The sequence below is a fragment of the Hirundo rustica genome, chromosome 27 (assembly GCF_015227805.2).
Source record: "Hirundo rustica isolate bHirRus1 chromosome 27, bHirRus1.pri.v3, whole genome shotgun sequence".
Classification (NCBI taxonomy): Eukaryota; Metazoa; Chordata; class Aves; order Passeriformes; family Hirundinidae; genus Hirundo; species Hirundo rustica.
Window position 1 is genome coordinate 4230307 of NC_053476.1, and position 26250 is coordinate 4256556.

At 44.5% G+C, this 26250-nt stretch overlaps 1 protein-coding gene across 11 annotated transcripts in view; it reads left to right on the top strand.

Moving 5' to 3' along the window:
* The window catches only part of TANC2 (tetratricopeptide repeat, ankyrin repeat and coiled-coil containing 2), a 160445-nt gene that overhangs the window by 54578 nt on the left and 79617 nt on the right, over window positions 1–26250 (top strand). For 9 of the 11 annotated variants that reach the window (XM_040087277.2, XM_040087282.2, XM_040087285.2 and 6 more), the window contains 2 exons: window positions 10831–10938; window positions 25710–25858. In XM_040087277.2, the coding sequence (XP_039943211.1) occupies window positions 10831–10938; window positions 25710–25858 (257 nt within the window). The remainder of the gene's footprint in view (window positions 1–10830; window positions 10939–25709; window positions 25859–26250) is intronic. The other 2 variants (XM_058423667.1, XM_058423668.1) reach the window with 1 other exon arrangement.

Genomic DNA, 26250 nt, shown 5'->3' on the forward strand with positions numbered 1-26250 from the left:
ACCTGAAATACACACAGCATTTCACTGTGGCATCTGGATTTTCAGTCCCGTTTTATGCTCTTAATGTGGCAAACCCTGATGTCTCAGGAAGAATTTCTTCATGGAAAGGGTGTTCAGGCAGTGGAGGGGAGGGAGCTGGTGGAGTCCCCATCCCTGGAGGTGTCCAAGGAATGATTGGATGTGGCACTCAGTGCTCTGGACTGGTGACAAGATGTGGATCAGGCACAGGTTGGATTCAATGGTCTTGGAGGTCTTTTCCAACCTCAGTGATTCTGGGATTCTGTCTCCAGCAATGAAACCTGCTGGAGGAGGAGGATCCTCATTCAGTTGCGATAACATATGCTGAGTATTCTTTTCCTGGTGTGTCAGTTCTTGCTCTCCATTTTTGGAAATTCTTCATCCATTATTTTGGGACTTGTGATTTGTTTTGACAGGCACATACTCAAATGGAAACCATTTGGGCTTGCAGAGATGAAACAGGTGGATGAATGTGTCCCTGCATACTCACAGATGGACTTCTATCTCTATTAAACCGACGTAATTCTTGGTGTTAAATGGGAAAATTTCCGATTTAAATTTTGTGGAGCTGCAAAACTCCCTGAAATTTATGTGGATAAATAGTGTGTCTGTTTGTAACTTTTGGAATTAACCCAAATCCTGTGCCGAAGGGGTTTTGTTTGTTGGAGACCTGTCAAACTCATGATGTTTCTGCATTAGTTTCAGGATAGTTTGGATGTAACTTTTATTTTCTTAAATAAAGGGAAGGAAAAAAATGGCATATGACATTTATTGGCTTTTGAAAGACACCAGTTCTAGTGTGGATTTTCCTCAGTGCTGTTTTCAAGACAAACTCTTTTTTTGACACGCAGCTTTCATATTGACAGAGCAGAAATTGCAATAGAGACGTGCAGGAAACCAGTCCCATGTTTTTCCCTTGATGCTGGTGTGAGGTTGTTGCAGAACCTTTAGAATTTGCTCTTCCCAAGGATATTTTTATTTGCTTCAAGGCAGTTGGACTGCTCAGCCTTGCAGAGGATGTGGTAAACATGTCATGACAGCACTGGAGCTGGGAAAAGGTGAGAATAGCTCTGCATTTCAGATAATTGTGTAGGTGCTTCAACAGAGGGAGAACCCCAAAAGTTTCTCTAGTGTAGATAACGTTTAAAAGACAAGAAAATTGCCTTGAAACTCCATGGGTTTTCAGAGGCTCAGAGAGAGAAATTGTCCTTATTTCACACTGGGGCTGCACAAAATGGAGCATCTGTCACGATTACACTTCTGGTGTGTGAGAATTTTTAATTTTTAGACATAGCTAAGAGGTTTCTATAGCAAGAGGAGGTGGTGTAGAAAGCCTCCTGTGGAGTTAAATCAGGCCATCACTCTTCCCTTGGCTGTGTCCTTCCTCCTGCTCCTGGAACGTGCCTTCAGAGACGTCCTGTGCACTTGAGAGCAGAAAGGCGTTCACAGGACACTCATGTGGAATATTCCCCTGGGCTGCTTGTTTTCTAAGGAAAAACCTTCATCTTCAGCTGGGCACGTACTCTGCTCCTCTCCCACACCTGCTTTGGAAGTTCCTTCCTGTGTGAAGAAGGAATGACCACACGGTGGAGTTGGGTTGGGTCGTTTCCCCAAAGATTGAAGTTAATTTCGCAGAAGTTAATTCCTGATGTGATTTGTACCCGGCTGGCTCTGTCCGTGCAGGAAGCCATGATCAGGTTCAGTTGAAATCGTGGTCTTATCACCGAGTTTGGGATGATGCCACGTAGGAGATGTTACAGCACAACACGAACAGGGTCCTGGTGGGCTCATTGCAGAGCCACGTGCCAAGTTTTCATCACAGATCCCCTGAGCCATGCTCAAACCACACAGGAGGTTGAGGATTGAGCTGGATTTTGGCTCTGGACCGTTGCTTTGGTGCTTCTCTTTCCTTGCTCTGTGGTGATTTTCCTGGAGTAGCTGTTGGTGCTCAGTAATTCCTCGACAGCTAGATAAATTTCCTAGAATCCTAGATAAAGGAGCTACACAAAAGACAAGAGAGGGAGTTTTTACCACAGCTTGTGGTGGCAGGATAAGAGGGAATGACTTTAAACTGGCAGAGGGTAGGTTTAGATTGGATATTAGAAAGAAATTTTCTTCCCTGTGAGGTGGTGAGGCCCTGGCACAGGGTGCCCAGAGAAGCTGTGGCTGCCCCATCCCTGGCAGTGTCCAAGGCTGGGTTGGATGGGGCTTGGAGCAGCCTGGGACAGTGGAATGTGTCCTTGCCCATGGCAGGGGTGGCACTGGATGATGTTTAAAGTCCTTTCGAACCAAAACGATTCTGTGATATATTGCTGTTTTAAGCTTATTTGGAGTGCTGTCAGAGATGTCTTCGGCCCAGCCTCCGAGCTGTATTCCAACATACTTCTGCACCTGCTGTTGCCAGAAATCTTCACCGATGGTTCTTGCATCTCAAAATAGGCAATAGTTTAATCCATCCCTCTTCCATGCACTTCATTAAGAAATAGCATATTGTTTGTTACCAGAATATGATGTCTCATTCATTTCCAAGCACATATTGTGTGTGTACATTTTTGAACAACCTGCTTGCTTATTTCAGCAGCAGCAGCTTTTTTTAATCAGTAGAACAATCCCTCTAAGCGCCAGCTCTGTTGAGCTGCAGCTGATGGCCTGAGGTTTTTATGCTGCAGGTGGAGGTGGGCATTTTTTTTGTGTTAAGAGAGAAAGAAATATGCTGCAACTAAATGAAATGAGAAAACAAATTAACCCAAACTGGTTTGAAATGGTGCTTTCACCAAAGGGGAAAAAAAAAAATCTTGATTTTGAATATTTATTTGGTTCAGCATCTCAGTATTTATTTAATGAAATATTTAGGGTCCTGACATGTTCCATGTCTTGTCTGAATGTCATGTATCTGACAGAACCCACAGGTCTGGACTGTCTGTCATGGTCTGAACCCTGATTTTTAAAGGACTCCTGTGGCTTGTTTGTGACAGCACTGCAGATTGCACTGAGAGCCTGGTGCCTCATCAGGTGCTGCTTTAGGTCTTGACAGTGAATTATTCTTCACTTAGGATTTTTTTAAACACCCTGTTTTAATTTCCTAATCCTCTTCCTCCATCCCTTCAGTTAGGAAAGATGCTTTTTGGCTGGTGTCCCAAGTCAGCCTGGTCACACAGGCAAGAGGCATGGCAGTGGGCAGTGAAGATTCTGTGAAAGATGGCAGCAGTTCTGAAGCCTTTTTTGGTTGGTTGGTTGGTTGTTTTTTTGTTTGGGTTGTTTGTTTGGGTTTTTTGTTCTACACCAGAGAAATAAATAATAATAAAGTGAGGAAGGGGAGTTGAGGGTGTGAGGGGGAACAGGTGCGAGCTGGGGTGGGACGATGCTCTGCGGCCAGGGGTGTGCTCCGGGGTTGCCTTTGTGAAACAAAGCCCTGTGGAACTCACTGACAGGCACCTTTATGTCTGATATTCCATTGCAATGTCCTGCTCCAGAGTTTCTGTGGTGGGGAGGAAAATCCCTCTGCAGAGGAATGAGGAGCAGCCACCGTGCCCGGGGTCTCCAGCAGCGAGAGAATGCTCCTTCGCTGTCAGAATTGGACTGGGAGCTGCTCTTAGATGATAGGCTGGGTTTTAATTTCTTTATTTCCTGTGTATTTGATGGAGCTTGGTTATTCTCGGGCACACAGAGTCGCCTGTGGCTGTGTTTTGTGAGCCCAGGCAGCCACCACACGTGATGAGACCCACGGATGGTGTCACAGAGCCACCAAGGGCCCCTTTGGCTGTGGGCGTTTGCAGGTTGCAGAAGGCTTAAACTTGGAATTTCTACGAGCGTCTTCTCTGCGGAGACAAAGGCAGGATTAGGACAATGCAGGTTTTATCCCGTTACGCTTTTCTTTTTATCTTCTCAGCCATGGAAGTGAGTAGGTGTAAGTGAGAAAGTGGCTTTTGGAAGGGAAGTCACCAGATGGGCGCGTTTCTGTCAGCGCATGGGCCTGGCCCTGTTGCGTGTCACGGCTGTTGCTCTTTCAGCTTGGAAAAAAGAGGCCCTGAAGGTGCTGCCTTCCCATTATTTGCATTTAAAGGACTAGACCTGCTCCTGGGACACGGGTGCTGTCACAGGGTTTGTGTGCACCAAAGCCTCAGAGAGGTTTTGTGTCTTAAATCCCCTCATGATGAGGAGCACGGCAGTCCCGTGTCGGTGATAGTCTGCTCCAGCCATCTGTGTTCACACAGAATAATCACGTGGCTATTAGATATTTCAATTTCAATTAAATGCTTGAGGCATGCCATGTGTCCTTGGCCCTGCTCCTCTGTGGAAGGAAAGGATGATGAGCGCTCATCACTCCTCAAAACAGAAAGTTCTAACAGGTCTGTTAATTTTGCAAGGAAATGAAGGATTGGAAAAGCAAATGAATTACTGAAAACTACAGGTGGCCGAAATAGCAATTTTCTTAGGTAAAACCCACCTTGTAAAGGCAGGTTTTTCAAGTGTTAACAAACAAGCTCAGCCAATTCAGACTTGTGCCTTGCCAGATAAGCAGCTTCCTTTTAAGGATAGAATATTCTGTGAAGCTTCTACCAGCAGAGCAATAGGGATCCTAAATCCAGTTTCATGTGAGTGGAACAGTTTTGCATATGTGTCAACGTAATTACAGCTCTGGTGGGATCAACCAACCCAACTGAATTAGTTCTAGCGCAGCAAAATTTCATTGACTTGCACAGAAATAAAATCACCTTATCTATTCTTAATCTCTTGCCTTTATTTTAAATGTTGTTATCAAGCAGTGAGTTTATGTTGGCTTGTAGCTGTGTAGTCCTGGTCATAAACAGTGGTTTATGTGGTGAGCAGGGTCCAGTCTCTCACGTGCTCTCCCTTGGGCTGTGAATATTCAGATATTTTACAGTTTACTTTTCTCACTTTTACGGTTGCAGTATCTTGGTTTGATCTGAAGGAGATGGTGGGAGAATGAGTGAGATTTTGTTTATGTGCAGCTTAGGCTTGCTGCTGGCCTTTGCCCTGCCACTCCTGTTCCAATTTAATTTGCTGCTATAATTTGATACCTACCTTTGATTGTTCTTCTCTGCTTGTAAAATTCTTCAGCAGCGCTCTTGCAGTTCCCTGAGCTTTGTCAGCTTCATGCTGGAGAGAGGGAAATGCGTTTGCTTTAGCAGATGTTTAATTAGTTTCTGATTTCTGTCAGCTTGAAAGTTCAGCTTGAAATCTGAGCGTTGTTAGAAGTTGGTGTAACAGGTTCTTTCTAACCAGTGAATTACCAGGGTTGCCTATAATTTGATTAAAGTGACAGAGCTCTTTTTGAGGTCACTGAACATCTTTGTGTAACTTTAGTGGAGTGGCTTGCTGATATTTTCTGTGCCTTGTTCGTCTGGAAGGAGACAGAGAGGAGGAAAGAATCTTCCAGGCAGTTTCTACGGTCCCATGGGATTGCAGAATCCACTGCTTAGGAGAAGGTTATTCCTCATTTTTTTCAAAGAAAAAAATAAGTTTCAGGGGCAGTAACAGGCAAAACCTTCATGTTACAGGCATCTGCAGTTTAAAGCAGAACTTCTACATTAATGTAGCTGCTTTTTAGAGCTCTCCTTTCCCATTGCTGCCATCACCAGCTTCCTGAACTCTCTTCCTGCTTTTATTTATTCTTTTCCTTTTTCCACCTGTGTTTCCTTCAATTTTCTGGTTTCAGGGCCTTATCTCCTAAACTAAACATGCTTTCTGAAAGTTTTGGAACAATTATGATGTTTCCAGACAACACATTGTTCTCTCCACTTTTCTGTGCTGCCCTGCCCTTGCTGCTGTGATAACGTGGGATGAGAGAAGAGAGGCTGGGAAATGTAATTTAAAAAGCTTTTATAGTCACAAATAATAGAAGAGGAAAAAAACTGTTCCACAATGGATTCTGTAAAATAGTGCTGGATTATGTAAAGAGGATGTTAACCTTCATTGTATGTATTGTCACTGGTCTCATTTAATTTTTTTTTTTTTTAATTTATACCTAAAAATCCTAATTACACACAGCTGGTATGTTATTTCTTCTGGTTTCCCAGAGAACCTGTGGCTGCCTCATCCCTGGAAATGTTCATGGTTGGGTTGGATGGAGCTTGGAGTGAGCTCATCCAGGGGAAAGAATCCCTGCCCATGGCAGGTAGTGGGACTGGATCATTTTGTTAAGATCTTTTCGAACCCAAACCAGGGTTTTTCTATGGTTCCAGGATTAGTGCCACAGCAAAACTAATCACGTCCATAATTTCCTCTTTTTATGGCTCTCACCTCAGCCAAATAAAGGCTCCTTTGGGCTGGAGGAAGGAGCAAAGCTTCATCTCCCCTGTGCTGGGTTTCGTCCAGCTGTGCTGAATGTGACAGTTATTTGTTCCAGGAGCTCCACGGATCAATAACTCTGCAGCACTAAAACGGTTTTATTTCGAGGGAGACTTCGATAAAGTCAGCTCTGCACAGCGCTGCAGAGCTCCTGGGGTGCTTCCAAACGTGAGTCAGGCTCTGGCACGGGCTGGGATGAGTGAAAGATGGGAATGGAGGATGCACTGAGCAGCTGCTTTTTGCTCTCTTTAAATCCAAGCTTCCAAAGTTTGCTCTTCAAACCACGACTCTGGCTTTCTCCAATCATAACGCGGCTTGGGCAGGAATTTGTCAGACTTAAAGATTTTGAGGATTTAATTCAAACATCAAATTTATGTCACAAAAGAAGCTGTGGGGGTTATGAAGGTTGTGGATTTCCCGTTCCTGGAGGTGTTTAAAAGCCAGGCTGGATAAAGCCTTGAGGAGCTTGGTCTAGTAGGAGGTGTCCCTGCCCATCCAGGGGGGATTTTGACTAATGACCAGGGCCTGCCCACCCTCCCAGGGATCAGAATCTGTCCCCACTGGAAGACAGACAACCTGCTGCAGAAAGTGTCATAAATGAGCCAGCTAATTAAATTTTCTGATTGCTGGCCCTTGCATTGCTTGGTTAATTCCTACCCAGGAATAAGCATCACTTTCCTCACGCAGGAAGAGTTCCTGGCAAAGTCAAATGAGAATTTTATTTGCATCGACAGAAGAATTTTCAGTTTTGTTCTGCTGGCTTGGACACCAGTGGGGATTATCTCGCTAAGAACCGCAGAACTGGCCCCAAAAATGTGCAGTGTTGGTTTGAAATGACATCTCAGCCATTGGAATTGAGGTTCCTACGTCAGCAGTAGCAAGTCAGTTCCTACAGGATGCCAGCGTTGAGTATGTCATCGAGCCATGGGGCACAGGAGTGAGGTGGACACAGATCATGGGCTGCAGCCATCTGCTCCTGGGCTGTCCACCTGGGTGGTGGGACCCCAGGAATAAGGTGGTGACTTTAGGCTCCAGGTAATCAATATGTTTTTTTGAATTAAATGCTGGTGTTGCAGTTCTAGAGAGCCAGCGTTGCTAGTGACTGCCATCTTTACTCAGTCCATTATATTTCTATAACTGGTTATTGCAGACATCCTTTTTCCTGGTGTTCCTGGAAGATGTAATTTTCTCTGCTCAAAAAAAAAAAAAACAACAAACGTGCAATTGTGTAAGAGGGAGGTGGAGTTGGTCAGATTCACACAGAAAATCCTTACAGGAATAAGAGGCCTAAAGGACTCAGCAGGTACAGAATACCTCAAATAATTGTTTCATGCTTTTGTTAGTTTTTATAATTTGTGCCAGAAGTTCATCACATAACTATGGTCATAAGATTTGCCTTTGCACTCAGGAAGGGGTTCAGGAGCAAGAAAAACTGTTGTGCCTTGAAAAATGCACTTTTTTATAAAAAGATCTGCGTTATCCATTAACACTTGGCCGTAGAGTGTCAAAACAGATTTTAGGGTTTATGACATTTCCATTTGTTATTTATTCCAGTAGAAGACTAATGCCCAAATCTGAATCTGTCAGGATAATCTTCATTTGAACATGAGTCAGAGGTGCTTAATTCTTGTACGTGAAAATCCCGCTTTCCCCTGATCGGGTTATGGGTGAGTTAAGAGGAGTTCTTGTCTTTTCCAAATTGAGGATATTTGTAACAACAGAAACTCTTCCCTCTGTGACTTTTCCCCACCTGTATTTACATGGAGAGGATTGTATTGACTTGAGCCTTTTGAAGTAAACTGTTGTCTGTGAGTCATGGTGGCATGGGGTGTCTTGGCTGGTGGAAGTGTGTTTTTAAGGCTCGAGTCATGCTTTTGAGGAAACAAAACTGTGATAAAACAGATGCCTGGACAGTGCTCTGAGCAACCTGGTGTAGTGGAAAGTATCCCTGCCCATGGCAGGGAGAAGAACTGAATGAGCTTTAAATTCAGGAACCGAATGAGCTTTAAGCTCCCTTCCAATGCAACCCAGTCTGTGATTTAGTGATGCTGTGAAATGCATTAAAACTGTGTGTATGGCTGAACTTGGAGTATATGGAGATTTCAGCACACTGGTGATATGATGTTCATTATTGCCCCCAAGGGAAAAAATGCTAGATCAGATTGTTTGATCCGTGAGCCGATCACATCTGCTGTCATCTGCCAGTTCTGGGGAGAAGGCAGGAATTAGTGGGGCAATGGGCACCTCAGTGAGGGGTAAAAGAGGAGTAAAATGTAGAAATAAACCCCAATGGAATGGGAGATTGGTTCTGTCCGTACAGGTGAGAGGAGAACTGTTAAGTGCTGCTCTGTCGAAACATGCAGGTCCTGCATCTTCCTGTGTGTCCACACAGGTGGTGTAGTGATCACATTGTCCTCTCTGTGTTTATTAACAGTCTCCTTCCTCTTTTTTTTAAATAATCATTTAGTGCAGAACCTTCTGGTGACTGTCCCATCAGTCATTAACATTTCTTGGACTGTGAACGTTCTGTTAGTTTTGTACTTTAGAGCACAAGTGAGTGCTGCCACGTGCATGGGATGATACATGGTCCTGGAGTCAGCCAGAAATTATAAAGAAAAGACAGGCTATTTTTAATATAAATTATAGAAATGACTGTTACTGAGACTGTGGTAGAACATATTTAATAAAACTGCAATTAGAAATGAAATATTAAAGGATTGGCCAGTGCAGAATTAATATTCTAAACAATTTTCAGGCCACAGCAGTAATCTTCTCCGTATTAAAATGTTTTCATTGCATCAGGATCTGGCACAAGTTTGTTGCTGGGAATGATTTTTCACGGATGTTGGCCAGTTTGTGGCTGTGAGGTGTTTGTGTGTGCACACGTGGGATTTTTTTCCAGGGGGAGTTATAAAAGAATTAACTGCTGGTTTGTAGTGTTCAGCATCAGATTGTGCGTTTGAGTGGTCCTGCACGTCCATGAGCACCGTGGCATGGGGGGAGGAGGGGTCCAGGCTGTCCTTCCTTATCTTCCTGAGTCTTTCACATTCCTGCCGCCTGGCACGGCTCCTATTACACCGGCCCTGGTGGGGTTCCTTGTAGGGAATGTGTTCATCCAGGATTCTTGTGTGTAAAATGGAAATGTGGCACCTGCCTTCCCTCAGCACGTCTCCTGAGGGGGCAGAGAGGAGGGCTTTTGGCACACCTGCCTTGGTGCAGAGGTGGGGGATTGATTCCTTGCCTTGCTTCTGCTTCACAGGGACTTTTCTAGTGAAAAGCCATGCCCCAGTCTTCATCTCTGTTTTGCGCACTTTTTTTTAAAAGAGTTCTGGAATCACTAATGTGTGGAGTGATCTGGTTGTGCCTGGTTGTCTGATTGTGTGTCAGGCTCCCCGTCCTCGGACCTTCTCAGCCTTCCCCAGCACCACGGCAGCTCCTTAAAACCCAGAGATAAATCACTGTCTGAGATCATTCTCTGACCTGTTGAGCTTTTATTACAGGAGCTGCACAAGAACAACCTCCCAATCTTTAGTCTCAGATCCCAAATTTAATTTGCAAGATATGGAGCTATAAATATAAATTGTGTAAATGGAGGGGCAGAAGCCACTGACCCCCGGAATCGGTGCTGAGGGGCTTTTTAAATTTGCCTTTCATTGTAATGGGCATGAGAGTTTAACTTGGAAATGCAATATAACAATCTCTGCATGTAACTTACTCTCTAGTTCTCTTTCTCTGGTCTGGAATATATTTAGAGACTTTTACTAAACCGCTACTGTTTTTACTCCAGAAAAATGTTGTGCAGAATTTCTTGTCTTTTAGAGTTCAGACTGTTAAAACATGGTGAAAATCCCATTTTTCTAGCACTAGTGGCCAGTGCTGCTTTATTACAGACACTTTTACCTTTTCCCCATCCTCTGTTAAGTCTCTTGATCTTTTATGGATTTGCAAGGATAAAAGTGGGGTGCTTCTTTTTGGCTTGGACAGTGTTAGCTTTGCTCTGCTCTTCTGTGGTGAACACCAAACCTGTTTGGTCTAACAATGAGACTGTCTTGAAATTGAAGGTTTATGCTCAAGGGAACAATTACTGAACATAGCATTTATGTGTTCAGTTCAGATATTTACAGTTAAATACCTTAAAACCTGATGGGCTCTGTGTACCGCTCTATGATTTTTGCTTTTCCACAGTTGCTGAATCCAGGCTCATTTGTTTCCTATAAAAAAACTTTAAAAAGTAGGAGAAAAGAAAATGTTTTAGAGTATGAAGAATGTGTCTCAGTGTTCACACACTTTAAAGTCTGCCTGTGCAGTTTGAAAGTTTAACCAAGAGCCATCTCCTTTGTAAAGAATGCAGATAATTTTTTTTTTCCTGGCAAAAAAAAAAAAAAAAAGGGTAACCTGATATGAGTCCGACAGTGTAGTTTAGTTAAGTGCTTCCATCTGTTGCTTGCTATTTCCCTTACTCATGACCTCTCTTTTTCTCTCTCCTTCCTTCTCCTTTAGCCCCTCTGAGGAAAGCAAAGTTTGTTGAGAGCCCTCGAATCCCAGAGTCTGAGCTTGGCTCCCCAACCCTCTCTGCCCAGAAGCTGGACGTTGATGCATTCTGCCCTGGTAAGCTGCATGCGAAGGCTCTGTGCCAACAGGGGCGACAGGCAGAAAGATTTTTTAAATCTGTGTTATGGCTCCTTTGCCTACATGGCTGGTTGGACCTTCCCTAGCCCAAGTTTCACCCTCTTTGAAATTTGAATAAGTATTAATTTCTGGTAATTGCCGTTTATGTTTGTTTCTTGCAATTTTGCGTGTGGCTGCTCTCCTTGCAGAATAATTTAGAAGGTCTGGAGAGTTGGTTTTGAGATGATAAAAGTGAGCCAATAAACAAACTGCTTTAAATTTAATTTTTAATGCTGGTCTTGCAGAGAGGCTGGAATAAAACCACATCTCAGAAACATCATTAAATCAGCTAAAGCAAAACTTGCAGGACCTTGTTACCTGCATCCAGGAATATTGGGGTGTTTACTTTTAATTTAGTTTTTAAAGAAATAACCTTCTAATTTATGTATCCTGTAGTAGCTGCTCTGAAACATATATTTGTTGCTTGAGGCCTCTGATTGAAAAATAAATAGAATTGGGTCATGTCCCTTCCTGGCTCAGCCCTGTTCCCGTCCGTCAGCTCGGGCAGGCGTTACCCAAATCCCCCAAGCACGCGTGAGTGCCTGGAATCGGCAGCTCAGGATCATTCCTCACTTGGAAGTGGCAACCTGGGGAGGGCTGGAGGCTGTGGAGGTGCTGGGAGAGGGCTGAAAGCAGCAGCGTTTTGGTGGATTTTGTGCTGAATTCTGCAGTTTCTTCCCTTGGCTTTCCTTGATGATGAGCCGAAGGGATCCGTACTCACTGTAGGCTTTGGATGGGAAAAAGAGTGTTTAATTTGTTGAAATGGTGTGCAAATGTGTGACATCTGCCTCTGAAATCTGTAGCTACGGTAGCCAAGGTCATATTAATAAATGACTGTGAAATCAGGGTGTTGCTTATTTATGTGGCTGATGAACTTGAAGAGGAGCCTGTAGAGTACTCAAAATTGGAGGAATTAATTGAATGTTGTCCAGATTTTGAATGTGGACTTTCTTGGATGTATTGTGTCTGAAAGAGAAGTTGTCTCAGAAAATCAAAAGACAGTTCCTGTGCTTGGCAATGCCTAATTTGAGACCACAGTTGCCTTGAAAAGTGCTTCTCCTTTTTCAGTCATCATGAACTACAATTAAAATTGTGCTTCTGCAGCCCTTTTTTCTAACTGAACGGCTTCAACTGTAATGTTTATAATGGTTAATAATTATAAACTTACTATGATTGCATCCACAGTGAATTATCATTGCATTGTAAGATGAAAAAACCATAAATTCCACATTCCCGCACCCAGACACGTGCCTCCCCTCTGCCAAAGCTTTTTGGAGGGCAGGACTCCTGCCAGGCCCAGGGATGGGCTCTGACAGTGGGATCTGCAATTTCTTTAATTTCTTTTTCTCCTATTTGATCTCCTCTTGCTGATAGTTTAGCGATCTGGAAGGAAAAGTGGAGTTTTGTACTGCCTTGAAGTGTCGTTAAAGGAACATGAGGCGTCATTAAGGAAGGAAAAAAGCGACAATGGCAGAGTTGTCACAGTGGAATCGTAGCACCAATAAGGTTGGAAAAGCCCTTTTGGAGCTACTGAGTCCAGCTGTAAACCCACCTCTCCCGAGGCCACCATGAAACTGTGTCCCCAGGTGCCATCTTGGTGTACTTGGAATAGGGAAAGGGGATAAGAACAAAAGAATCCGTGCCAGGGAAGAGCACGGACTTGGAGTCAAGGTAGAAACTTCAGGTTGTTTCAGTTTTTTGAAGTGTGATCCCAGGGGGCTGTTCTCTTCATGTGTGTCCATGTCCTGGAGCTGTGGCCGGGTTTGTGTTGGCAGTTGGGACAGGCTGGGGAAGGAGGGAGGATAGAATCTGTTGGGGAAGGATTTCTGAAGCTGTCCATAGAAGAAACTGCCAAAATTTGTGGATTCTTCTGTGAAAGCAGCAGTAATGTGAGGGCTGGAGGTTTTTCTGGTCTGGAAGGCTGGATTGAAGGAGCTCGAGATACGACACCTTGGAAGAGGAGGGTGGTTGGGAGAGGATCCTTGTGTAAAGAGGGAAAGAAAGAACAAAATTGTGGTCAGCTCACAGGGGCCAGAGGGGACACAGCATCCAGTACCTGATGGGAAGGTGGAGAGAGTCCTACTCTAGGTCACAGCAAAGCTTCAGGCGCTGCCTGGAATCAGTTTTCCAAGGAAATGCAACTCCCTTCTTCTGTGCTAGCCTTACATTAGCCCTCTTCTAAAACGTGTGCATCCTGTGAAGGATGTAGCACACAGTGCTAAATCCTGAGCGGTTCCAAGAATAATGGTGTGAGTTGAAAGAAGGAAGAAAATTAGGTTGATGATCTGCCTGGCAATGGAGGGGAGATGGAGTGTTTTTTAATGTGATTCCTGACAAAAAATGTAATTAATTATACACTTGAAAGCAGTTTAAAACACTAAATAGCAAAGAAAAGGGAACATTAGCTACCCTGCATGTATAGGAATGACTTCAAATTCGAGCTGCCTAGAGGTGAAATTTTGCTCAGTATCAAAATGTTTATTTTAAGGCTTCAGGCAAATTTCAGCGCATTCCAGGGAGGTGGTTTCCTGAGCAACCACAGTGCCACTGCTCGGCCCCTAAAGCTGCTGGGGGGGGGAAGATTTGCTTGTGACATCTTCAGTGTGAGTCAGTGTGGGGGAGTGACGTGCTCCGACGTTCCAGCTCCGAGGAAGGAGAAAGGAGATCACGATACTGATTGTCTTTTGAGGGAAGTTCTGATACCAAGCACAAAGAGTGAAGTTTAAACTTGATATAATTTCTTTTTAAAAAAAAAAAAAAATATTACATTCATTGTATAGAGAAAAGAGTGTAGATACTTAAAAATAATTAAATCTTTTTGCATGAATTTAGAAATTGACCCATATTTTATAGTTGTTGCGACTAAGGTGATGGCAAAGAAAAGCTGTTCCATGACTTTGAAAAACCCCTTTCTCCCAAAATTACTGGCAGAATCACAGAATAAGCTGAGTTGAAAGGGACACGCAAGGATCATTGGGTGAAATTATATTTTTGTAGCTGCAGAGCTTGTTCAGATTTCAATCCAGCACTTTTTGACATGAAGAGTCCCTGGTGGAGAAGGAGTTCTTCCTTGTTGCTTCCCTGTGTGGGTAGTGAGGCCCTGGCACAGGTTTCTCATCCCTGGAAATGTTCAAGGCCAGGTTGGACAGGGCTTGGAGCACCCAGTGGAAGGTGGAACTGGATTAGCTTTGTCTCCTCCAACCGAGACCATTCTGTGACTCTGTGACTTAGCAGAGACTTTGTAACGAGGGTCTTGGAAGGTTCCTGATCCATCTTCCCTCCTTGTCTCTGCTCCAATCCTGCAGATTCACTGTTGAACAGAGGAATTGGTGTTTTCCCTTTTGTCAGCCTTCTGAAGGCAGGGGGGCTGTGTTTGACGCCCTCACATCCATCATTGCTCTTCGAGGAGGATAACGTAGAATAGCAGGAATTGACCTTCAAACCTTTTCTGCAGTGATTCTGGTGACTCAGGTTGATATGTAGGGGTTTTCCCCCACTTTTTCACGCCTCACTCCTGCCAAGAGGCGCTGCTTGTGTGGTGAACGCTGTCCTGCCTTCTTGGTTCTTAGTTGTGGTCACAAGGGCATCTTTCTTTGAGCTGCTTTTTGTTTCTCGTGGCAGCTAAAACATGTTTTGACTTCTAAGTGCTCAGCAAACCTATTGGAAACTATCAGAGATGGATGGTGCTTTCAGGTAATGGCCTTTTGCCTCAGATTAATGTTTGCAAGTTGCATTTTATGTAATTTATTACCTTGTCGGTGTGTTCCAAAGACTAAGTCTGTTATGACATTATCTTTTAATTTGATTAACTCCTTCTTCAGAAATTTTGGGGACACAAATCTTGAGTGTCTGGTTTGCTCGTTGCACATTCGGCTGGCAGGCATCTGTTTTCATCCCTGATGGAGTTAGGAATCACTGCGGTGCTCCCAGCACAGACAGGGAGGGGAGTGATTTACCATGGCAGCGGCACTTGTGTTCATCTCATCACTCCTTTTTCTCTTCCTTTGGTTAAAGAATCGTTGAGCTTTTGACATCTGCTTGCTGCTGCTTCTCTCTTTTTATCACATAAAATCTGTATTTTTCATTTTACGCTGTCCACGTGTTTCTCCTAAGCACAACAAAATGCTTCTCTTGTCCTAGAAAAAGCCCTTTAAGAGGGAATGCAGGAACCAGCACTGCTTCTGATTTTTTTTCACTGTGAAAATACAGGTGCTGAACCAAAAAATCCTACAAAACCCCGAACAAATTTAGCCAGCAGGATTCTGGTCCAGCCTCTGTCATCTTGGACCGTGATGAACTGGGGGCAAGGAGAGGGAATAATCAAACCAACCGTGATCTGACAGATGGTTTTACAGCTGAATCTTGTGGTTGTCCCGGGACTGTCAAGCCCACTGACCTGAAGGGAATGGGAAATCATCGTGATCAGCCCTAATTGCAGAAGAGCCGTAATTTGGCACGTGGGTTGCTATGGAAGCGATTGACTTTCCTTGCACTGTCCCTGGGAGGATGCTGCTGCTTGCTTCTGCCGTATCAAGAGATGGAAGCAGCTTCAGAATAAACTCCTGTATTATCAAACAAGTGCCAGTCTGGTCTGAAATTCTGGATCAGAGGGAGGAATATTAAAAGGCATTGCTGGAGTTCCAGGTGTGAATCCTTTTGGGATTGGCCACAGCCCAGTTGCCATTAGGTGTCACCGAGTTTGCTTGAACTGAAAGTTGCCATTTGGAGAACAGTGGCTGTGTGCAGAGTTTGGCGTTTATTGAATCTTCTTACCAAAGTGGAGTTGTTCAAGATAAGGAGTGTAAATAATACAAATCCTGTAGATTATTCCCACATGTTTTAACTGCTAAATAACTTGAGACAACCTGCTTTTCTTGAAGCTTCATGGTGTAATCTGCTCATGGTTGTGCTGATTAGTGACTAGAGTGACTAATCAGTCCTCCCTTTTTCCTTCTGGCTCAGATATTTATTCCCAAATAGAGTCTAGAAGAAGCAATCAATAATTCTACTTCGTTTTTTTTTCTTGCAGTGTTTTGGGATGCTGTTGTTTTGTTTCACCTCTTTATGGAGGCCTCTCTCTCAGTATTCATTTTACCATTAGCTACCACTGTTAGCTGTAGCAGTAGAAGAAGGGGTGGTTGCATTTGTAGGAAACTGCTCCATTCTTTTTTAATCCCGGTTCCTGTATCCCAGTGCCTACAAATGAAAGTCCTTGAATTTCAGTGATGCTATGAAGAGGTGCCCATAAGTGAAAGCAAGCAGAGTGCTCTGAAAGCCACCCCATCCATGACTTGTGCTCTCTTGCCAGTCGCTGTGACTTCCTCACCCTCCCCAGGACTGCAGGACAAGAACTTTTTTATTCTTATCCAGCGTGACTGTTATTCCCCTGGTGACATTGGCTTCAGTCTTCAGCATTCCCTCTGTCCCATCTGCTCTGTTCTCCAGGGCAGCCCAGCTGCCCTTGCACCCTGAAGAAAGGAGATCCATTTGCACATCACCTCCTGTACCACAGTAGATTTTCCGCTTCATTAAGCAGAATTTTTGACGCTTTATGTCACTAATTATTTGACTCCAGATCACTTGAAAATAATTACCTTGAGTCCAAACATGACCATTTTGCTCAGCTGCCAGTTTGGAAGTGCAGCCTCGCTTGGAAGCGCTGGTTGTAGCAGCCTGGCTTCCAGTTCCTCCAGTGCCCTGGGACTTAGTGCAGGCTCCAAAATCCTTGTGTTTGCACTGACACTGCGGCAGCCTTCCTCCCCAGCTCCTGTGCTTGCTGGTTTGGTTTTCTCAGAGTCAGACCTCACTGGCTTTTCCATATGAGGAGCTCCATCCCTGTGAGGAGGCCTTGTCCCACCCCATGTGCTCAGCACTCAGAGCAGGTCCCTGGCTGCTGGCAGAGTCTGCCTGGAGGAGCATTCCTGGGCTCCCTGCTCTGTTCCCATGTATTCTTGGCACCTGTCTTGCCTGTAATTTCATCCATAAAATGCAGGTGGAGGAACACCGCTGAAGTTACTGAAGTTATCACAGCTCCTCCTGCCTGCCTCTGCTGTTCTAGCGCAGTTTTAAGGGAGTGTTTCTTCTTTTTGATTCAAAAAAACCCTTCTGCATCAATAAGAGTGTAACACACTACCCTCAAGCTGGTCTGGAATAAAAGGTCAGTTTAAGACCTAAAAATTAATACAAACAACTTTATTTACGAGCCAAGGTCTTTGATCAGTCAGCGTTAGGTGTTCAGAGCTGGAGCACACCTCCATCTTCATTTTTTTTGGCGATAAAGTGCCAAAAGCTGTAAAGGAAGAAATAATTTCATCTCTGCTTTCCATCAGTGGGGACCTTACTGCTTCTGTCCTGGTGTCTTTGATTTGTTAAAGAGCTCAGGAACATTTTTGTGGATCAAAGTGTAATCCTGTTTCCAGGAGTTACTCCACTTGTCCAGGCTCATATTTATGATAACTGGCTTTTTTTTAATATATATATTTTAATAATATATTCAGTGATGAGTGCCCTCTCATTTCTCCCATTCTTTTTTCTTTGGTCCTTAATAGGGAGCTCAGTGTCAGGAAGATTCATCCCTAATGTGCAATGGGGGGTTTAACTCGAGAACTTGAAATGCATTGAACCAGGTCTTATGATAGTAGTGAAGTTACAGTTATTAGCTGCTCTGGCTCAGAAGGATTTGGGATTAAAAATAACTTTCTGACCATCCACTTGAAGGAATATTAAAGAACATCAGCAGGAAAAGCGGTGGGGAGGGAGCAGTATTTATGTGCTGTGCTGAGGAGAATTTCTTTTGTTTGAATTTCTTTGTAGGGGAAGTGTCTTTGGAAGGGGTGCAGGAGGCTGATGGAGTGGGATTCATGGTGGGGATTTGTGGAGTTATTGGATGGAAGGGGAGGCACTGAGGGGAGCTGTAGGAGCACAGGTCGAATTGGAGGTGCAGATTTAGCACCTCCACAGTTCAGTGTGGGGTTTTGGCTGATGAGAGAGCTCTGATCCCAATATCTAGGGAGAATATATTTACTTTGCCGCTCCTCTGTGGTGGGATTGACTTTAGACCATTTTCCTTTGCTGCCACAGTACTCCTAATACTTGATTCACAAAATTGTTCAGGTTGGAAAAGACCCTTAAGATTCTTAAGTCCAGCTGTTCCCCCCGCACCACCACCGTGTTCACCACTCACCACGTCCTCAGGCGCCACATCCACGTGTTTTTTTGAGCACCTCTGGGGATGGGCATTGCACCACTGCCTTGGGAGGTTGCTGGACAACCCTTTCTGTGAAGAAATTTTCCCTAATACCCAATGTAACCCTCCCCTGGCCCAGCCTGAGGCCGTTCCCTCTCCTCCTGTCCCTGTTCCCTGGGAGCAGAGCCCGACCCCCCGGCTGTCCCCTCCTGTCAGGAGTTGTGCAGAGCCACAAGGTTCCTCCTGATCCCCCTTTTCTCCAGGATCAGCCCCTTTCCAGCTCCCTCAGCCTCTCCTGGGGCTCCAGCTCCTTCCCCAGCTCTGTTCCCTTCCCTGGACACACTCCAGCCCCTCAGTGTCTTTCCCAAAACTGACCCCAGGATTGGAGGTGCAGTGGTACAAAAATTGACATTTATAGAGATTTGTATAGGGCAGCCTTCATCCCTCCCTTAGTGGTTAAATTTCTTCTGAATCTCTTCTTGATGTAAACAAGACTAATGAAAAAATCTTCCATTAATTCTGAGATTAGGGGGATATGCAGACACATATGCAGAAATGGTCAAGGACATTTTCCAAATACAGCTCAAGTGTATCCAGAATAATTTAAAGCAGATGTACATAATAATGGGACAGATTCAGGTCACACGGAGGGAGGGAAGTTGTTAGATAAAATTCTGCAGTTATGTAATTGAAGATCAGGGTCCTAAATGGCACCATTTATTTCTGGCCTTCCATAGATGCTCGCTTTTTGCACGTAACTATTCTCTTTTTTTCATTGCTAATTCAAGAATTTTTTAATTCCTAAAGGTAAATCAGCCTCATACTCAGGCAAATTCAGAGATAGGTGCCACTAAGGGAACTGTTACCCAGTTCTTGTTAGACATTCACTGAAATAGATTTCAGATGTTTTGAAAGTAAAAGTACAGCCATTAAACCAAAAATATTCTGTAGACTGCAGATGCATTGTTAATGTCTCCCAGGGGCACTACCCTCCATCATTTATCCAAAATTAGATGATGGTGGCTATCAAACCAGTCACAGAATTACCAGATAAATCATAAAGAAATTTCATTTGCTCGTACGCGTTTGCAGCTGAAATATGTGGCAGCTTTCATATAGGAATTGAAGGGGGTTAACAACAACATTATTTGCAAATGACAATGTACAAAAACATTGTTTGTTTTGAGTGGTTTCTTGAAAAGAGCAAACCTAATAACAATGATATATTTGGTTTCCGAGGAATATTCTGAACGTTTATGAGCGCTTGTGAACTCCATCCTGCTGCACGTGATGCCTGCAGAGGTGTTGGAGTTGACCCCTTCAGAAATCCAAAGGGTATTTGTAGATAAGACATCTGAGAGAGCTGCCAGGCTCTGAAAAATTGCTCCTAAATGGCCTAAATCAGCTGAATTCCAGGGTGAATTGCAGAGCTCTGCTGACGTATTTAAAGTGGGTTGAATTTTTTGAAGGGAGGATCAGGGGTATTAAATTGCTTGACAAGCTCAGGTTGTATTCTCTCTAATTTGCATTTTTTGCAGTTCAGTTAAAGAAAAAGTCATTAACTTAAAAAGAGACAGAAGTAGATGGAAAGTATGGGGGTGTTCACTGCTGGGATCTGCTAAAATTGTTTAAAATAAAGAAAAAAACCGTATGTATGCGAGCCTTGGGTTTCTTCACTCTTTCTGAATTGTCCAAATAATCGAATATTGCATTTAATTATTATTACTGATGACTTAAGGGTAATATTTGAAGTTTGCTCTTGCGGTACCAAGCAGGTGGGGAGCTCTTGGGGAGGCTGGTGACGGAGCTGCTCCGTGTCCTTCCCCATCCTGGGAGCCCCGCTGCTCCCACCCCTCACCCCGGCGGGTGGATCCCTCGATCCCTCCGCCCTCTCCCACGTCTGTCTCTCCAGGCTTTGCACAGCCTGCCCTGCCTCAGGCTGCCCCCTTGGAGCACTGACCTCGTAGCATTCCAGACCCCTGATCCTAATTAACCTCCTGCCCACCCAGCGCTCTGGTGGCTTCTATTCCAGTGCAATTCAATCCAGAAGCTAAACGGTCAGGAAAGAAGCGTGGCGTGTTCCTCGAGGGCTGGAGGTGGAGGTTTGCCTGTTCTAGTTTCCTTTACTTTGACGGATCGTGGGATGGGGTTAGGTTGGAGTGGACCTTAAAGCCCATCCAGTCCCACTCCACTCCACCTTCCACTGCTGCAGGTTGCTCCAAGCCTTGTCCAGCCTGGCCTTGGGCGCTTGCAGGGATGGGGCAGCCCCAGCAGAGCCCAGACTCACCCTGTCTGTAATCACCTTTAGCCAGAGGTGAAACCATTTCCAGTGCCATCACCTCTGCACTCACTGCTGCATTTACTGATCCCACGTGAGAAAGGCATTTTCTAAACCTTCCTTAAAAATTATTTCCTAATAACTTAATATGAAAACTTCTCCGCACTTGGAATTTGTTGTGGTTAATTGCAAGGCAAGTGCTCCAAACCTGAAGTCAGCAATTCAGGTACTGAAGTCAAAGATTTACGAGCTCTTTGCAACCGGTCCAAGGATTTCCATCACAGATACAGCCTGCAGAGCACAAACACATTGCAGTGAATTGCTTATTTCTCATAACATAAATAAAAATCCATGAACAGCTCCAAGACAGATTAGTCTCCGAAGCTGCAGCCTGGTGTGAAGCAGAGGTAATTTGTCTAAGGAGCACAGGGATTTATTTTTTTATTCTTTTTTTAAAAAAGAAAAATATAAGCAATCAGCCTTACTTTGCACTGCAAAAACAAAAGAAATCAAAAATAAGACATTCAGATTCTTTTGTAGTGAGCTGCACAGAAATTAAATATATCTTCTGAAAAGTGGAAGATGATATTCAAAAGATGACATTAAATGAGCAGTCAAATTTTAGATAGTCAGTAATAGCTGTGCTTCTTTCTTTTAATCCTTAATCTTCAGAAAAGCCAGGTAACTGCAGGATAGAATGTCAGAAGGAGCTAAAAGCTCTCAGAGAAATGTGAAACAGGCTGTCCTTTTACAATAAAATACTCCCTGTGTCCAGGTTAGCTGGCATTTTTATTAACCAGGGCATTAAATGCTGGGAAGGATAACTCAGAGCCTGTGGATGTAATGCTGCCACACGCACAGAGTGATCAAGAGTGGGACAAACAGCAGGAGAAGCAGGAGTGAGGGTTTCCTGTTCCCAGCACAGGGCCAGGGAGGGGAGGGAATCACAATCCAGTGAGAGTCCAGTACAGTGGACTCCTGTACCTGTGCCCAGCACTCCCTTAGGAGAAATCCCATCTTCATGATAATGGAATAGTTGAAAATCCAACATAAATGTGACTTAATTGCTCTGATGGCCTCGGAGGTCCCTTCCAACCCAAACCGTTCTGGGTTTCCCCTGGGAGCCAGGCTGGGTCACACTGTGGTGGCTCTGGTGTCCTTTCCAGTGCCATTTCACTGCAGAGGGGTTGGACACGGAACTCTCTTGCTGACCAAGCCAACCAAGGCTTGTTGGGGTCCACCAGCAGAGGGACAGGATGGGCTCTGTTTTACTGGGCAACAAACCAGAGCACTTCAGTATCCCGAGTTCTGTTGTGCCAACAAAAGAATTGCCTTTTTTTTTTTTTTTTTTCCTTTTTCCCTGTGGAAGAATCGTTTCTCCTGTTTTCATTAGGAGCTGAGTTCAGCCTTCCCTGCCATGGTTAAGCTGGTACATAGTGGCTTTAACAGGAACTTAGGGGTGTATTCAAGGCTTGTCCACTCTAAAGCACTTGGAAGATGTGGACAGGCAAATGATTTGGAGAGGTGACAGTGTGCTGGGATACAGCATTTCCGTGGCTGTGAAGTGCTGGGAGATTGTTACTGAGTGATTCCATGAGACATAAATGACAGGAACAGCCAAGTAAAGCTGTTGGCTGGTGTGAAAACCCAAGTTACATGATTTGGTGGCCAGGCTGACAGAGACCTGCCTTGGTGAGTGGCTGCAGTCACTTTCTAGCACAGCAGCACACCAGCTCCCAAGAACCCTTTTCCTCCTGTTGCTTGGTGTGTTTTTTATATAAAAATACAAGCTTTCTGCTGAACAGAAAGGGACATCAAGTTACACAGCCCATAGAACTCTTTAAAATACTGGTGCATGTGCAGTGTGTCGTGGCACTTGGTTGTTATTTTAGTATTACTGAGTGTTGATGCAGAAGCACGTGAGCTCATGTAGGAAGTGCAGCAGCTTCAGACTGTCAGCATGTTGGGATCTCCAGTCCCCTGTTTGGCTTGGGGTTTGCATGTACACAGCTGGGCAGTGTGTTACTGGTTATTGATACACCTCTGTTACTGGAGTTAGAGCTGCTGGTTACAGCAGTGGTGTCAAAACAGTTAAAAATAGCTCAGGCAAGTTGTGTTATCAGTTCTGTACTCAGATTTCCTGGTGAGAGGGGAGCGTGCCGAAGTGAGTGTAAGATGTGGTTGCAGCACCCACTGGATAACACACGTGGGAAGGGAGAATAAACCAGTTATGCCCTTTCAGTGAACTTAGCAAGAGAGTATTAGGTCTTACTGTCAGCCCAGAGAGGCAACTTAAAGCTTTTTTCTATAATTCCCATTCAAAGGCACCTCAAAACTGCTATGTCTGTTCTTTGACATTCAGTTATGTGATTCCACTTATTTTTTAAGACTTAAGGAGGGGATAATCCAGTACAGTGGAGCTTTGCTTAAGTTCAAAGTTATCTGTGCTTTGAAAGCCAAGTTATAATAAAATAATTGATAGTTGTGTATGAAATATCAGGGTCTCACAGCTCCACGGCTGTGGTTCAGCTGGTGATACTACAGCATGCCAGGCTGGACAGGGCTTGGAGCAACCTGGGGTAGTGGAAGGTGTCTCTGCCCATGGCAGGGGGTGGGACTTGGTGGGCTTTAAGGTCTCTCCCATGTCAAACCTTTTCATGAATCTGTGAATTCCAATCACAGACTGGTTTGGGTTGAAGGGACCTTGAAGACGTCGTGGTTCCAGTACCCTGCCTTTAGGACTGTTATCAAAGCACGTGATTATTATCCTCGATATCTTCAATGTACCTACTCAACTATTTATAGTAAGCTCATAGTTTTCTGTATTTTACAGGTGGAAGCCAAGTTTGTGCCCCTTGGAGATGTTTTAGGGTAATTTAAAAGGAGCAGGGAGTTAAGGACAAGGTTAAACTCAACCTCCAAGGAGGGGGAGTTGTTCCCAGCACTAAGTGAAAGGACACTGGCTGTGCCCAGTGCCCTGCAGCTGCCTCACCTGGGCACTCCTAAATCCTCCCAGGGGAGCAGTGCAGAGGTGGAATCCAGCTGTTCCTTTCTGCCCAGATGTGTAAGCCAGCATCATTTAAATATTTTCAATATCAGGGTTGTGAAGATGGAATGGGGAATGCACAATAAGCTGTGGAGCTGATGCCCTAAGTTTTAGCTTTCTTATTTTCCAGATTCTGCACTGCATTAGTGTATAACTCTGAACTTCATATAAAGTGTAGTGAGACAAAACAACACTTTTCCAGCCCAAGAACCAAGGACACCATTGCAGCTTCAGGCTCAAGAAGTGTAAACAACAGAGAACTGAGGAGAGCAATCTGGGAGGATGGGACTTCATAACCTGAAGCTGTAATTGGGCGATTAATCCAAATATGTAAATGGACCAAAACTTACAAAAGTGTGAAATCATGTGACCCATTGTCCATCTTGGGTTGTATTGCCCAAGGTGTGTCCTTTGAAGGCTTTTTTCATAAATACCTATTTTATTCCTTTAACACTGTCTAGCCTCTATTTTAGGTAGCCTCTCAAGGCATCAGTGCCATATCCAGGGAATGGCTTTTACCAAAAAAAGTCTACCTTTAAAAAGGTAGTCTATCTTTATAAAGAAAGAAATAACCTTGGAAATAAAAGTCCCTCTAGTTTTCATTTTACATAAATGTCTCTGTTCTGGCTTGGGCTCCTAGAGCCAGTAAATGCCCACAGATTGACTGTGGGTGGTCAGCAGTTCCACAAATTGGGCCATCCGTCTAAATTTGTCTCTCTTAAATCTATGGGACTCACGTCAGCGTTGGTTCGAGCAGTACAATGGGGATTCAATGACTTAGATACCTTATGTGGGCCTACTGTAGCATCTGTTTTTATAACAGTGAAGCCAGTGTGGAAGGACAGCTCCTAGATGCTCAGCTCCCAGAGCTGGTGGTGCTTAGGAATGCAGTTGTGGCTGCATGGGAGATGCTCCCGGGTTTTTAATTTGCGGTGGTGTAGATGAGACATCCAAAAATTGCTGTAAGCTTCTGTGAGCTGTAAGCTCTGTGAGGTTAAATGGGAATTTCTGGAAGCAACTGGCTTAAATTTCTTGAGGTTTTGTACATATCCCAGATTCCATGATTTGTGGGTTTCAGTTACAGTTATCAAAAAGCAGTATTTTATTTAAAGAAGCATCCTTTTACTGGTGCTGCAGGCTGAGTGCTGGAGGAGCCCGAACCAGGACAGAGCCGGGAAATGGAGATGGGCTCTTTTCCAGATTGTACATTATCAGATGAATAATTAACTGTAGACTAATTGCAGATCCTAATTAGTCTCCTATAACTGCACTAAGCTTGGTATTACTTCAGTGTAACATGGTAAGAACTTGACCTTCAGGCTTTAACCCTGCTGCTGGCGTGAGCAGGGAGGAACTTGACTTTTGGAACCCAAATTACATGTGTGGTACTACAAATCCAAAACCTCCCCAGACTTTTGTTATGAAATTAAAAGGATAGAGAAATGCTGGTATACGTGCCTGGCCTTTCCCTGGTGTGCATTGCTAGCTGAAAGCTTGTCTGTGCTTCTTTCCCTACGGGTGGTGGGGAAAAAAAAAATATAGAAAAAATTATTAGGAATGTTTGGTTTGTCCTGTTTTGTAGACCTGGTGGGGAGTTGGCAGGCAGGCTGCTTTGTGGCATGAGGTGAGTTGTATCAGGAACTTGATTTCCATATGACCAGGAGCGTGTTGGGGAGGGCGGGTGACAGTGGAAGTTGCACGTGTATTTTCTGTCCTGGTCTTTCCTGTTAACTCCTCAGTAGCGCACGTTGGTTGCTCTGCGGCTTATGGAGCACCTTCCAAGTGGCTCTTGTAGCTGTGAGTGACTTGGAGGCAGTTTCTGTGCCTCCAAGAAAGTGAGGGAGGAGGGCAAACACTCTCTCTTCTCCAGTGCTCATCCAGAAAATCTCATTCCCTGGTAGCTCTGGTGCTTCTGCTCCAGGGACAAGATGCCTGCGTGTGCTTCCGTGGGCGGTGCTGAGAAAATAACGAGCAGCGAGAGGAGAAGCAACAGTTAACACGGATATATTAACGAATATCTCTGGTACATAACCTAAAATTAATGACCAGCATGGAACGGTAAAACAGACTCGAATAACGTGAATAACCTGAAAACCGGGATGCCGAGGGTACACGGCAGGTAGCGGCGTTGCGTTGCTAAAGCCACTGAGCAGCAGCCAAAGTAAACAATTCCTGTCTGAACCTGGTTTCCTTCTGTTTAGGTGATACTGAGCAAGAGCTGGGACCCCCTCCATCTGTAGATGAGGCAGCGAACACACTCATGACTCGCCTGGGCTTCCTCCTCGGAGAGAAAGTCACGGAGGTTCAGCCAGGGCCCCAGTACAGCATGGAGGTGCAGGACGAGAACCAGGTATGACCCTCCCCTCCCCAAATCCCAAACTGGCCTGGGTTGGGATCGCTGTGGCGCTCGGGAGAGGGTGGTTATTGTCTAATTCCATGGCAACTAGGAGCATCCAAACGATGAAATAGTGGCGCTGAGGTAAAGGTTGTATCTCCTCATCACGCCGTGACTCATCCTTGCAGAACAGCAGGCCGTGGTTCAGGGATCAGCCATGTGAGACAGCTTCTGTTGTTTTTCTGTTTCTGCAAACGTAGGAGTGGGCAGTGTTTCTAATCAGATTATAGTGACCAAAATAATCTGTACTTGCCTGGCGTCTTCTCTCTGATTTTTTCAGAAGTGTTTTGGTAGTGTTACATAAAGGCTCACAGTCCCTGCAGATGGGAGAGGGCAATAGTAATAGC